Source organism: Dermacentor albipictus, chromosome 4 (genome assembly GCF_038994185.2).
Source record: "Dermacentor albipictus isolate Rhodes 1998 colony chromosome 4, USDA_Dalb.pri_finalv2, whole genome shotgun sequence".
NCBI classification, from domain to species: Eukaryota; Metazoa; Arthropoda; class Arachnida; order Ixodida; family Ixodidae; genus Dermacentor; species Dermacentor albipictus.
This window is the reverse complement of record NC_091824.1, coordinates 110,009,082-110,024,576: the sequence shown is the minus strand read 5'-3', so window position 1 is coordinate 110,024,576 and position 15,495 is coordinate 110,009,082. Positions and strand designations below refer to the sequence as shown.

At 43.4% G+C, this 15,495-nt stretch overlaps 1 protein-coding gene across 6 annotated transcripts in view; it reads right to left on the bottom strand.

Moving 5' to 3' along the window:
- The window catches only part of LOC135914040 (glycerol kinase 3-like), a 55,828-nt gene that overhangs the window by 9,643 nt on the left and 30,690 nt on the right, over positions 1–15,495 (bottom strand). For 3 of the 6 annotated variants that reach the window (XM_065446764.2, XM_065446765.2, XM_065446769.2), the window contains 3 exons: positions 13,118–13,247; positions 8,947–9,090; positions 5,894–5,989 (listed from right to left, as the gene is read on the bottom strand). In XM_065446764.2, the coding sequence (XP_065302836.1) occupies positions 5,894–5,989; positions 8,947–9,090; positions 13,118–13,247 (370 nt within the window). Of the gene's footprint in view, positions 1–651; positions 1,621–5,763; positions 5,788–5,893; positions 5,990–8,946; positions 9,091–13,117; positions 13,248–15,495 lie in introns of all 6 variants that reach the window. The other 3 variants (XR_011514027.1, XR_011514028.1, XM_065446766.2) reach the window with 3 other exon arrangements.

Below are 15,495 nucleotides of genomic sequence, written 5' to 3'. Positions count from 1 at the left end.
ATATCAATGCCACTGTCTATAGCAACAACTTGGCTGATCACTGATGTCAGTGTTCTGTTGGCCTCAGTTATGTGCTCGTCCACAGTGAGTGCAGTCATACAATGCAAGCATAGCCACACTTGGCAGTGGTCATAAATACTCAGGAACAATATTGAATTGTAATAACTGCTTAATGCTGCATTGACATCTAGGTGTAATCAGATGGTCTATGCATTACAGACAATGCATAGGTGTGCAATAGTTCCCAATGTCACAAATTTTACATCAACATGGCGGCTGCTCTTGGCGGCAGGAGTTTCAAGCTCATAATTTGAGTTGTCAATTTTGGATATTTTAAAGCCTGCAGCACTCTGAAATTTTTGGATTCGGTGAATGTGATTCCATACTTTCGCTTGGGAAGTAAAACTTAACTACGTCAGTTGAACAAATCACAGCCCCTTCAAGTTTGCCTTTAGTGTCCTTTAAATAAGTTGCTATAAAAGCTGTTGAAAGGCAAATGTGGAAGTCAGAATAGACACGCAGATAGACAACCATTTACCAAGTGCACCATTCTGAAATGATCAAAGGACTACGGTCAAACCCATTTGTAATAAACTCTAAGTCCAGCGAACAGTGGTTGTTGTACGAGTACTTCATTATAGGTGAACGTACCCTTCAAAATGGGCAAAAATTTACAACACTGAAGATTGTGTTGGCAGTTACGATTCAACACCACTTTGGCCTGAAAGAAAATAGGAGTTTCAGCATCTTTATTTTTGTTCCAGGCACTTTCACGCATCTACCTGCAAGCTTCTATTAAAAACGAAATTATTAGAACGAAATGCGGTGGCACAGCTCTTTCAAACAGTACCAGGCTAGTACTGCACCCCTGCTATTTCAAAACTACAAGCAGCGCCGTGGCCATTTTTGTTCGAGAGCTTGTGACATATTTTACTATCAGCCAGACACGAATGGATTCTGCATAAGATAGTGAAGCATTCTAGTTGGCTGGAAGTCGAAACTACAGCAGAATGCTTGCATTTTGTAAAGATCTTGGCGTTACCGTTGCAGCATGAGCCACCTTGAAGAACATTGCATGGCACATTGACAGAAACCTACGTGCTTCTATTCAATAAGCAAGAAACTATGTATTTAATTTGACTCTGAAAAAGGCACAACAATGACGTGTAATGTTGCTGAGACAGTAAAACACTGTCGACAAACCTGTGTACCCTCACATAACCAAAAAGCCGCACAGGGAGTTGCATCTTGCTTTGACTACATTGCTTTATAGCCTGAAATTGTATTATATGGGCTTCTGCTAACTTTTCTTTGCATAAGAGAATTATTTATTTCTTATTTTGAGCTAGGGCATGTTGAAAAGTGGCGCTGCCATCGTGCAGACAAACGGAGTGGTGCATCGATGGGTCTTCAAGTGTGTCCTTTGGACAAGGTTGCGTGCAACAGTGGGAGTAGCATTTGGGGAGTCGTGCGAGGGTTGCCGCCTTTGTCAGGATGTCGACAATACGCTGCACCTTTAAGGCGTGCCGGCGTCGTTGCAACACCAGCATAGGCATTCCTTAACCACAATTTGCCTCTTGACAGTCGCACAAAGGCTTGGATTGACTACTCAGACGGTGCCTGTAGGAAACATGCAAGATTATAGGTGACAAAAAAAAAAAAAGGCTCATGCCATTGATATGTACTGAGGTCGGCTATCAGAGTCATAACTTGAGTGTGTTTTATACAAAGTAAGCACTTCTGTGGAAATCCTATCTGCTTTTAGTTTCTCAGCTTAACCGCATGGCATTTCCATCACGTCTATTAATCAGGATTGTGGGCATCTGTACACAATTTTACGAATAGACTATGCAGACAAAAAAATTGTTTTAAAATCTTTTTTTTCTTGCTTTCTAAAGAAAGCACTGCCCTTTCACACACTTTGAATTGTAGGCTTTCTATCACACTACAAAATAGGAGGTCCTTGAAAAATCGCAGACAGAAAAAAATTAGGCGTAGAGGAGGCCTTTCGCAATCAGCAAGTAAAATACACATGCAGACAATGCACACAGAAACAGAATCTCAAATTGAGTCAAGATCTTGAAGAAAGTGGTGCCAATTTAACGGTCTTGGAGACAATGAAAATCACAAAATAAATAAATTTTTCATTTGTTATTTTTCTTATCAACATATATCGTGGCACACCTGCTGGCAAAAGAACTAGCTCAAACTATGTCACTGAGCTGTATACACTGTATTTATCCGATAAAACACTCAATTTTGTTCATGAAAGCAATGAAAATGAACCATTTTGTGCAATTCCCCATTCCTGAACCACCAATCAGAGCCAGGTCATCTTGGTCTAGATTAAAAGAGAATTTTTCCCGCTCTCTTTCCTGCCAAAAACGAGCTGCTTCAGAGGAAAGCTACCTTGTTATGCAGCCTGAAAGTGTAATGTTGCACTGTATTTTTTTTCCCCCAAATAATGATTTCAGCAAGTCGCAAATTTTGGAAGCGGCTCTGCTACTCATTCAGTTCTCTTAATCTTTTCTGTCTAGATGCTAGAGTCACAGAATTTTGAAAGCTTGTAGAAATCACCAACAAAAATTCACACTTGCAATGTGAAGCTTTTCAATTTCATAACTTCGTCTAATATATAGACACAAGCCTTAAAATGCCAAGTTTCACACATTGAACATCCAGAAAAATACCAGCTTAATTTTAGCTTTGTTGCTGCAGCACATTTTTTGCAACTTACTTCCCCAATTTATAACAAAAATATTTTTGAGCTTTATTTGTATTAACTTAGCTAATTGCATATATTTGTAGTCAGCACACAAGACTGAATGTTTGCTGAAAATTTCATGTGCCAAGAGTAAATAACAAAAATGTTTTTCCTGAAACCAATGCGCAACCGGCTACCCTTAATTAACATGGGTTGTTAAGCGTGAAAAAACATGCATCTGGTTTTCGCAGTGACAATACTTGGGCAGACAAACACTAAGAGTGTGTTACACAATGTCGTCAGCGTCAGAATCACGGTCGTCGTTATCGGCCAGTTTGTGTCGAGCAAGTTGGTCGCAGTTGTCCGTGCGCATCAGTTGCGCGGTGGGTGCCTCACCAGCAGAAATGGCGCTTGGACCCATTATCTCTCTGGCACGGAGATGATGCCATTTTGCGACGAAACAGCAATTTGTCGGCTGCCAGCTCCCAACAAAAAGCTATGCGCCGTGACACCAGTGTGTCCACACCGCAATCCGCACTTCTCGAGCACCAACAGGATTGTATCGGATCATTAGACGCATGGAAACCTGTCACGGTAATGACAATACTGTTCCGCTATGCTAGAACACACCAATGGAAACAAATAAAAGAAAATCAGTAAGACCCTGTGCATTCTTTACTACAAGTGACTGCGAGTAGTGGCAATGATGCTATATATAGTATCGTTGCCACTACAATTGGAAGTCTGATCGAGCAATAAAAATTGCCCTATTGTCGCGACCCACGCTGGCCAGCCAGCATGTCAAGACCCTCATAAAGAATGACAATGGCCAAGAAATAGAGATGCAGCGATATCACTAGCAATATGCTTCCCCAGTCCTGACAAAGAGCTGCAACAATGACTGGCTTATTTTGAGAGAAATGCAATTGATTGAACCCTAATGGCAGGCTTGTATGAAGGAGTTCTCCGAATAGGAAGGATTATAACTGCACTCGAAAACAAAAGAATTATTCTTGCACGTGAAAGCGCACTCATACGAAGGGTCCCACTGCAGGATCTAACATGCAGTGAATTGTTGTGAAGCACACGAAAATCCTGGCTATGTATCAACGTAGACATTTGCTTCCGCCTCGCTTTTGTTCAGTAGGATACACAGGGCTGATTGAAGGCTAAATAAAACAGCAACAATAAGCCTTCATGAAGGCTGGAATTGGCCTAGCACTCCACTCTTGTACCAAGCTTTACTGCGCCAAGGGTACCCAACTACGAAACAATTTTTATGATTCACCGATTTCAGTACAGACAGAGCAGTAGCCAGTTCTAGATGAAATAGAAATTCCACTTTAATGACAACGTATGTGGCATTAGTGATTGCGCGAGTTCAGTGCCATATCTGAATCAGGTGCCTCGGTTTATATATCCAATCACGTAATGATCGTCCTCGCCAATCAGAGCCAATTCTCTACTCTGCGGCATCCCTTGCTGCTGCTCGTTTTTGCTCAATTAAAGTGGTGTTTTATGGCCTGTTTAATGGAGATTTTCATATTCAGGAGGTGAATAACTATAACAACTCGCTGCAAGCTCACTTCTTTTGAAAAATGCATCAGCTTTCCTTTAATAACGCATGCTGGAACAAAGCAGTGTCAGAAATGTGCGTTTCATGGTCATAACCACTGTCAATCCACTCTGATCTTATTTTTCTAGTATATGTGGTTATTGTGCAGGATAGGTATGAGCTAGTGACAAATATGCATTTTGTGACAATTGGTAGTTATTTTCGAAACGCCATACACTATGCTCTCAGATCGAAGCGGACGATACCCAGCACCTCTGCTGGCTCCAAGCCGCCAGCAGTGGTATGTGATATGTTGTGTTCTTTCCAAAAGTTTCCGCGGTGTCACGCCAGAGCACGACAGGCAGCTGCAGGGTGCATTCAGTTAGTGTATTTGCACTTTTAACTAGAATGCACACAGCTAGCAAGAGTAAAAACGGCACAACTTTGCTGTGCCAGACACCTGCCGCATAATTGCGCTATAGCTACTTGACGCTGAGGATTCTCATGGCAGGATTAGCAGGTGCATGCAAGCACTGCGAGGAGGCCGTTGTGGTAATGGTAAACAGCAACATTGTGCTAGCATACTGTTACCATGATCAACTGTAAATCAAAACGGCAGCGTGCACTTCTTCCAGCCACTACCACGGGCTCCACTAACAACCAAGTTAAATTTCAGTCGTGGTGGTCATAGCTGTCAATGAAGTACTTTGAAGAAACCACTCTTTTTCACCACACCAGCCAATCAATTATTGAAACTACTGTCACTGGAAACCACACCGTCATAACCATTAGTAATCTCACAGGGCAACAATGCACAAAATGCAGTCATCACTGCCTTGCTATGCTAGGAACAGTGTTTAATTACTGAAGAATGCGCACGCTTATTAAGCACACTTTCTTTTTTGCAAAATATCAGTGTAAGAAGCCAGAAAATTTCTGTGACTGTGTGCTCCTTGGCCGCTCCCTGGCTGCTACCAAGCCAGCAAACAGGGTGGGAAGTCTCACATGACCCACATGTTGATGTCATTTTCAGCATTTCTCCTTTCGCCCTGTCCTCATCCGCTACACTAACCGCTTGAAAGGGGCGGAGCTGCGACGAAAATTTTACCAGCAATTGCCATGCAGTGACACACACAATCGAGAAAATAATTTCAGGAGTTGAATAATACTACGATGACTGCTTGCCAAACAGCACACTTCCAAACTGCTTGCCAAACCACTTCAGTTTACTGTAAGTACAAATGAACAAGACAAAAAAAGAAGGTTCATAAAATATTGTTTTACACGCAACAGTGTGGTGAGAGCATGACAAAGAAATGGATATATCATGGGCCATAACACTGTACTAAAGATGTTAAAAGATGGCACAATCCACATGGCTTCCTCTTAATACTGTACCAACAATTCTTTAAAACACATCATTAGTAATAAAAAAAACCAAGCAGCTTTGCTTCTTCAATGCCAAATGTGTAGACGCCAAAGAATGCAAACAATATCTGCACACCTTACATGGGTGGGGATGGGTATGCTGAAAATGAAGACAGGCAAAATGATTGACAAAGTCAAGAAAAAAGCGAAAGGCTATTTTCGGTCAGACTTGAAACATTCAAGAAGACAGGCAAATGGTCACTTGCCTTGCTGCTTCCGTTTTACTTCTTCAGGATTTACTTCTTGCCAGTGCTTTGAACGAGAAACAGCATCTTTCCATTTTGAAAAACGCTGTTCGCGCTCTAAAAAAAAAAAAAAAGAACAGAGAAAGTGCAAGAAGTTTATGAAAAGCAACAAGAGCATCCAAGCACTCTTGGAAGTGTTGGTACATATGAGGCCCACTTCACAAAAATCCAATGGTTGTAGACGCATCATGGCAATGACATCAGCAAGTACCGTATTTTTGCATGTATAATCAGCACCAAATATTTAAAAGGTTTAAATGTAATACTTGGGGTGCAGGTTATATGCGAATTCGCCTTGAGGTGTGGCTTCATGGCAACGTCGTACGCACTGCCACGAAGTCCAGCTTCAAAGCAATGTTCTCCAGCATTCAACTTCCGCTATCTCCTAGAAAACCCTGCCCTCTTACCAACCTTCTGTGTTGAAGCTCCCTTCTCCTCTCCTTCACTGTCGTCCATTCTCGTCTTTACAGGTTGCCATTGTGCATGTGATGGTTAGCGAATATGCACGGCACCGACATACTCACGTGTCCCAAGGCAGACATTTGGGTGAGGTGGTAAAGTTCCATGCTGAAGTAGGGGAGCACGATCGGCACTGACAAAGGCGAAGAAAAGGAAAACAAAGTGCTGGTGTAGTCCTTTTCTTTGGATTTGTCTGTGACGATTTCACTCCCCTACTTCCCCATACTCATACGTCACCCATTCCCGTGATGCTCCCTCAGTCCCCGCAAAGCACTTCACGATACAGAGGAGAGCCGAATTACTATTGGGATTTCTACTAGCCGAAGATATGACACGGAGGAGCCGTGCAACCGCGAATGGGGGCTGTTATTGCAAAGATTTAAGTGTTGTTGTATGCAGTCATTTTCACAAGTTATACGTGCAGACTTTTTTTTTTTTTCGGAGCTGTTGCAATTGGGGGTGCTTGTGATACGAGGTGGCAAGTTATACGTGGAAAAATACGGTACAACACATGCTGTTGAACGAGTTGGTTGTAGTACAGAAGAGGGTAACAAAAAAAAACAACAACATAAAAGGCAGGACATGATAGAGGAAAAATATTTCTGGTTTTGGCAACAAGTGTATTATCAGTGTGACTATGGCATCACTGTCATGATCATGTGAGTGTTTTAAAGCAAGCCAAATGCTTTGACAATTCAAGGTGTCCTTTCGGCTGTTGTCATGTTTGCTTCATCTCTTTGAATTTCCATACATACAGTAGCCAATGTATTTTTCAGACTCCAGAAATTCAGACTTAGTGGATCTTCCCCGAGGAACCATAAGTTGCCCCACAGGAAGACCACACCTACTTGAATCTAACGCGCACTTTTCTTCCGATAAAATGGGTAAAAAAATTGCGTGTGCATTAGAATCGAGTAAGACCCTAAATCTGCGTTACCATATCGCCATTGGCATTTCAAAATGGCTGCCTCGTACACGCTTCGAGCCTAGCTGCCGTAGCTTTCTCCATGTGCTGTAGTATGCATGCTTAGGCAATGCTTCCTTTAGATTAGTGCATCGTCCGTCTTCCCATTTTCTGCGCTTGCTTTATCAGCATGGAAGTGTCGACTGCAAAGACATGCCGAGTTCATCACGATGTTGCAATTAAAAGGAAAGTGATCGCGTGTGCAGAGACAGACGGAAATCGGGCCGCATCACGGCCATTCGGAGTTCCTCAAACTTCTGTGCGGGGCTGGCGCAAACAGGGAAGACGTTGTACACCGGCGGCTGCTACATATGATATGGCCGCGCGGCCACATCTTGAAAGTGATCTATGGCGGAGACAAGAGTCTATGAATCTAGGCACACCGCACTGTGTTCTCGTCGCTTCGTTCGCGTCGAAGCGAGAGGCTGCACAAAGGTCCATTCCCTCGCTCCTTGCTGCCACACTTCCTCACTCCAGCGTTTTGATAAAGAGTTTCTGCAGTCATTGAATGAGATGTGTTCATGCTTGTGTGCGCGTTTCACCACGCTTGTTAATTTAGTTAGTAAGCGAATGTTTAAAAGTTTATACGACCGATAAAACTACCATCCTTAGTTTTAGTATAGCTGTCTACTAATTTGCTATCATAATCGATGCTTCACCTTTTGCGTGAAACTGCGACTTTTTTTATTTATTGCAACTTTAGAGCATTGGGAGTAAATCTTTGTTTTTTCCAAATTAGAGAAAGTTGTTTTTCTGGATTTTTCCTTCTTTAGGTCACGGCAAACAGGTGCGCATTACAGTGAAGGGCATCTCTCCCCCCCCCCTTTTTGGACAGGAAAAACGGGTACGCATTACAATCGAGGGTGCAACAATTTCAGACAAGAACCCAAAAGTTTGATTTTTCAGACAAAGTTTACTTCAACCGAGCAGCACTACGGGTCTGCAGAGGATGTCATTTTATATCTTGAGCAGCCCAGCTAGCTCCAGTTTCGACATGGATTAGCTTAGATTGGCATAGCGACGCGATTTAATGTTAATGCCAGATGATGCTGACCATATATGCTATCACCATCAGTTTTACTTCGGTGTCACAGATGGCTGTGCGTAAACGAAAATTCGTCCGAAGCATCAACATTTCTTGTTTTGTTACTTTTTCCTTCACGCCTTTGTCGAGTGTCTTGCAGTCGCCCATTTGTGCTTCTTAACTAAGTGATCAAAAGCAACACTGACGTATTTTCAACACCATGGCCCCACCTCTTCAACCCCCCCAACTGAGCTTATGGAAGAAGTGCAGAAAATGTTAGACACTGGCAATGGGGAGAAAATCTACCATTATCAGGCTCATGGAGCAAGGATGGACACAAGTTGACGTCGCAAAGGACTTTAACTTTTTCAAGCAGACATTGTCTGATTACTACAAAAAGTGGGCGTTTTCAATTAGAGCATTATATTATAGCCAGTTTTCCAGAAAGGCAATAATTAATGTTAACTCGAAAGATGTTACCACGTGAAGAAATACTGACATGTTACAACTGGTGCACACAAAAAGAACCACACTTGGGTCAAGAATGCAGAGGAGAGCAAGCATTACCTGCAGGAAGTATAGATGGTTCGAAAACATCAGTCGTAATCTTGGGAAAGCTGCGGCTGTCCAGGCTCCACACATTAATGCCATCGGCTGCCCCAGCAGCAATGGCTGCACCCAGTGCAGTTGTTTCTGCCATCTGGGGACGCACTGGAGAGATAAAAATATGCACACACCACGCTAGAATCCATCAAAGCTTGTTACTGTGACTGCTTGTGAATACGAGCAAAGCAGTTATGTAATGCAAAGCAAACGCACTCGGATAGTCAATAAAAGAAACGGGGAAGCTCCCATGAAGAAACTCCCCATGCTGTGGGTCATGACATCTGTCATGACCAACAGCATAAAAAAGAACTAACGGTTTATCAATTGGTTGATCCGATGGAAATGCTTAAACATTTCTTTTCCCAAGTCTCGTTTGAAGGCATTCGTTGCTCCAGTGTGCCAAAGACGTTGGTGCTCCGCTTCTGTGTCCTTTCACCGCCTCCTCTTGACGTTTGTGGCACTTCATTTCAGCTTCTGCTCGCCGTAATTTGGCATCTGCATGATGCTTAGCGCATTTCAGCTGGGCTTCTACTCAACGCATAGCAGGGTGCACCTTACGCTTAGCCCGTTTCGCTTCAGCCTCTCCTGTTAACCAACAATGGCAGTCTTCCTCTGACTCTGCAGCACAATTCCAGCCCTTTGCTTCAGCTGCTGCAGTGAAATAAGCCTTATTTCATTTCATTTATTATACCCTCAAGAACACAAGGTATTACAGAGGAAAGTGGGGTAAAAAAAAAGTTACAAAACAAAGAAAACAAAGAAGGCAGCAAGTGATGTAGTCATAGACATGTGAAGCCCGAAGTGATGGTGTCGGTTGTGGCCGTACGAAATTGTGCGTGGTCTTCAATGAGCTTATGGGCTTCGATGGGCAATGGTCACATGGGCTTTTTCTAATTTGGCCTACCATTGCCGTCACATCTCCTCAACCTTCTTTTCGCAATGTTCCTCAGCATGACTTTCTATACTGTTCTTAGGCAGTACTTCAGCCATTTTAAGCTGTACTCAAAGACACATGCCTTCTCAAGACAGGTCTGGAGCTGTCAAATGCCGCAGGGAATATGCCAAGTCTACAACAGCGTGCTAAAGTGTGATTCTCTCCTCTCCTCTGGCTGTCTGCCAGCTGTGAGCACTGAAGTGCGATATCATGCACCACCTGCTTTCCTATTTGCTCCTGAGATGTGACATCACACTACCCTCTCCTTTCTTCGCATTCTCATGCGTCCTCTGTTCCTCCTCTCCACAAGCAATGTCACACACATCTTTCCTCTCCCAAAACCCGACCTAATGGACAGCTGCCACCGGAATTTCGTTCGTATGAGCATTCTAATGCTCACGCATTAAAACTGAGCCAAGTGTCATGCCACGCACAGTGTGGCAGACTGAATTGGCAACATTGACAGCAGACGTTTCAAGACAACATATGGCCTGCAGACTATGCATTTATGACTCCTGCCTTAGGGGATCATGTAAGATTGAGCTGGAGGTTGGGAAGCAGCCACGGTAGTTGTACATATAACTGAAGACCAGGCTCTCTTATGATGTTAAGTATTCTGCTCCATGTGGAGGAACTATATACAGTTAAACTTCAATATAATGAAGTCGGTAAAAGTGGCAATTTGCTATGTTATATCAAAATTTCGTTATACTGACATTCGATCCTTTAAGCAAATAAGTATAGTCACAAATTTTTATTACAAGAAACAGCCGCAATATTTTGCAAATTATCAGGCAATAGGAAAAAGCAAACTTGAATGAGAATTTGAGAGTCAGCGACGAAAGATACAGTTTCACGCCATATTGACGCCATATTTCACATTGGCGGTACAAAGCGAAACCATGCTTTCGCGTCCATTCTGTCCCTACGGCTGATAGCGTAGCCAGCAGTGGGCCGATGCTATCATAAAAAGCACCAGCAGCAGGGAGTGAATGCTTCATCTGCCTCTCACTTCAACGAGTCTCAGAAACTCAAGATTATGCAACCTTCAGCACTAAACGCGCAGGAAGACAGCACATAATGCCATGCCTTTTCAGCTCCCCAGCCCTTGAACAGGCAGCAGATTACCTTTGCATAAGCACTCAGTCACGCTGATAGCCATGTCCCAGCCATGCTAGAAAAGGAGACGTGTGCCAAGATGCCCCCCATTCCCCTCTGCCCCCACATGTGCTTGATTGCGTTAGTGAGAGCTCGCTTCCGCCCCTTTTCCCCTTGCTCGCATGCGAAGACAGTGCTAATCAAGCAACCATCCTATCCAGGTCACCCTCACACGCTTTCCTTCCCACTTAAAGCATACAGCACATGAGGCATTATGGGATCTTATCGTGCTTGGACTTAATACAAAACATGATGCTGCTCCACTTCAGCGATCGCTCTCGGTTGCACGACATACAATTTGAGCGGTGCGTTTGCAAGCAGCTGCATGTAATTGAATCATTTGACTATCTGCATCTGCGGAAATTTCCATTTATTCTCTGTATTCCTCCGCAGCGGCAGGAAAGCGTTGTTATATCGAAATCGTGTTAACAAACTTTGCGATATTGAAGCGGAAGATACATGGTGTTCTATGTACAAGAAACTAAAAGAATTTAAATACAGTTTAACCTCGCAATAACGAAATCTGAGGGGAATGCGAAAAAATTTGCTTTCGCAAGAATTTTGTTGTTGCAAAATGAGACAGCACTGATAGGTGATGTGTCGCAGAAGAAAACTTTACTGTCAAAATTGTATTAGCCTACGTTGGCAAGCTTGCTCGAGGACATAGAACCACATTGCCGACAGTAAAAAGTGTGCTGTATGCATTGATCCACAGTGGCAGCCTTGCCATGGAGTAGTATTCTCAGTCAAGTGCTTTTGTAGATACAATCACTTTTGCAAGATTTTGCGTAACCTGGCACTGGACACAGAGCAACAGCACTCCACACATGCAGCAGTATTTCTCGAGCGCGAAAGCGATCGTAACTCGTATGCCTGGAGGCAGTTGATTGAGATTATGGCCCCTTTGCACAAATCTACGTACAGCACCAAATCTGCATGCGATGCCTGTTGGGTGGTATCGAAACCAGCGTTCCTGAAGCAAGGAATGCATATTCCCGGGCGATCACTCAATCACGGCTCGTTGTGTGGCATTCTCCATGCTGCGACTGCCATCTCAAGTGCCAATTCCATGTAGGTGGGACATGCATTTCCTTGTTACTGCGGCATTTTTTTCGCTGAGGTGCACATTACGCACTGCACTAGGTGTGCAAAAGCATGTCGGTAGCAACATGCTGCCACTACAAACAGGCGATCAACAAACAAAATAGCAGCCATGGCATGTTTCCAGTGCGATTGCTACCAGCATTTGGATGTTTTTGTAAACAGAAATGGTAGCACCCAAGCAAGTGCAATGTGGTGGTATTTTACGCAATTTTAGTGCAAAGCAATCACATTTGAGCCTATTTTGGAGCCTGCTAGCTTTGTGCAAGTAGGTAATATGTGGGGTTACATTCCAATAAATTTTGCTGAGTTGGGATTGTAGTACAGCAATATTTAGTTGTGGAGAAGTACGAAATGCATTGAATCCTATGGGCATTCACCAGGGATATGAAAATCAGCAAATATCGGCTTGGCTTCGGTGCTGCATTCGAGATCAATGTGGCAGAATACCCAGAAGCAAACAGAAGCATGGTGGCCTGCCACCATTTTAGGGTTCAAACAAACAGAAAGCAAAACGGTGCAACTGTAGACTTTATCTTTGAACTTTTTTCTGCGGCTTCAACACAGCTCATGCTAAACTTGACATCATGAATTAATTTTCTCACAGGTATCATGAACGAGTTCTCCCAGTAACAGCAGATTAGATTCGTAGCAAAGGCAGTTCAATTCACTCGTAAGGATGTAGCAGGCGTCCCTTCATGAAGTGCAAAGGCTCGACTTATTGCCAGAGGGGTTGTTAGCGCTTTGTAATAAGACTGCAGCAGAAGTATCACCGTGTCGCCAACTTTCGCTCATTTTGATGGGCAAGTTTGCATATAGCGAACAGTTTTCACGGAACTATCCAGTTCATTATGAATGGGTTTGACTGTATATTGCAGTGCTAAGCCTACTGACTATTTTAAAATGCAGGCAGTGCTGGAAACAGTCTTTTCAACTTACCAACAGGAATGCCAAGGAGGTCAGCTTGAAGCTGCATAAGCAAGTCGTCGACTGCCATGCCACCATCGACCAAAAGTTGCTTCAGTCGGGTTCCTGAGTCGCGATCCATTGAATCCAAAATATCCCGCACCTGCAAACAGAAAGGTACAAGGTCTTGCACAAGTTGCAGTGAGCATACTCTCTGTGAAGTACCATATCAGACAAGCGCAGAAGTTTACTGTCGCATGAAACTGCATCCTTAGCAGAAATGCATTACTATTCTGAGGTCAGACTATACAAATTGTAGAGAGCCACTAATATAAGCTAATAGAAGTTATTACACTAATACAAATTGTAGAGAGCCACCTTTATAAGAAAACTTATAAATGCCACCAGAAACAGTGGTAGTTGACGATGCTGACAATGACATGGTAACGGCACCAATGACGACAATGACGACAGCCTCGAAGACTCCTCACCTGGTATCACACAAACAAAACTTTTTACAGCTTTTCTATGTACTGAAAATTGAGCCAGGCTACATTTAGGAAGGTCTGAAATCTATGGTATGAGATTATTTGTACTAGTTACGTGTGTGGATTCCTTTTTTTTTTTTGCTTATCTGAAGGCTGCAAGTAGGGGCACAGTTTGCATTCTGAGGTGTAAATGCACGAAAATTTGTAGAACTGCAGTCCCTAAAAACCATTTTCTGGCAATACAGTGTGTTTTCTATTCTGCACCACACATGTTGCCAATTGATTCAAATGTCACAAGTTTCAAGTAAAGAAGCATGCAGATTTAGTTAAACAACTTTAAGGCTGTGCATTCAATAGGCCATACAATCAGTGCATTTTACCGGTGCTGACATATGGGACAGAGACTTGGAGACTGACAAAGAAGCTTGAGAAAAAGTTAAGCACTGCGCAAAGAGCAATGGGACGAAGAATGCTAGGCATAACGTTAAGAGACAGAAAGAGAGAGGTTTGGATCAGAGAGCAAATGGGTGTAGTCAATATTCTAATTGATATTAGGAGAAAAAAATGGAGCTGGGCAGGTCATGTAATGCGCAGGTTAGATAACCGTTCGATCATTAGGGTTACAGAATGGGTACCAAGAGAAGGGAAGCGCAGACAAGGACGGTAGAAGACTAGGTGGGGCGATGAAATTAGGGAATTCACGGGCGCTAGTTGGAATCGGTTGGCGCAGGACAGGGTTGTTTGGAGATCGCAGGGAGAGGCCTTCCTCCTGCAGTGGACATAAAATGGGCCGATGACGATGAAGGTTATGCATTTGCTGCTGTTTCTTGCTCTTTGCAGTAAGGTACCACTTTTTTTTTTTTTTGCCTACGTAGTTCAATAAAACACTTGGTGTCTGCTTGGTTGGTCCACCCAGAGATGACGAAAGCCACTGTTTTATGCACACCTTACAATCAGAAGCAGTAGCTGCTAAAATGGTGTGGACTAATTAATTACTATGCTGCTACACAGAAACTAACACTTAAGATAAACCAAACAAACGACACCACATGTTTTACTGAATGATACAGACCAAAATAATGTGACCTTCCAAGAACTGAGCGAAAGCAAAGCAGCGGTAAGCTCCGAATATTCTGTTAACCCTTTGCAGGTTTTTGCCGTACATGTACGGCGGTGGTTTTCTGTCCGTACATGTACGGCGGTGGTTTTCTGTTTTCTGTCTTTGCCGTACAGGTACGGTTCCGACCTTACGTTCAAAATTTTGCGCCATAATGACGATGCGTGCTCACCGGGAGGTGCTGCCACCTCTTAGCACTTACAAGATGCGTTTGAAATTGGTGTTACCTTCTTGGGGAGATAAGCAGAACTGATTGCTAGCTTCAGCGCGTCGCTCAGACTGTGGCAATGCCCCTTAGCGGTTTCGGTTTCGCCGCGTGATCGCAACAGAGGCCCGCGAAACGTCATTTTTCTCTTTGTCGCCACGCTCTCGCAGGGGCAGCGGAAGTTTATTTCTATCTTGATTGGCACTGCTCTTAGCTTGTTTATCACCACCGCTCACAAGGTATTCTCGCTCTCCACAGCAATGCGCTTACGCGAGAGGGTGCCTCAGACCTCTGCCCAAGGCAGCCGCACGCAGAGATGTCATGTGTGCGCCAACACAACTCCTCGCTCCAAGAGAACAGACATGCATTTTAGGTGTGCAGACTGCGATAAGGCACTGTGCGAAAACCCGTGTTTCAAGGAGTACCACGCTCGAAAATACTATTGAACATTTTGCAGTTCTGAGTGATGCCCACACCAAAATACTGTTCCTAATTATTTTTTACTATTTATTCCCGACTTTATACATATTGTACATTCAAGATCTGCAATAAAGTAATTTGACCACCTGGGAAAGTTTTTTTCAAAATAATTCGACCCTCA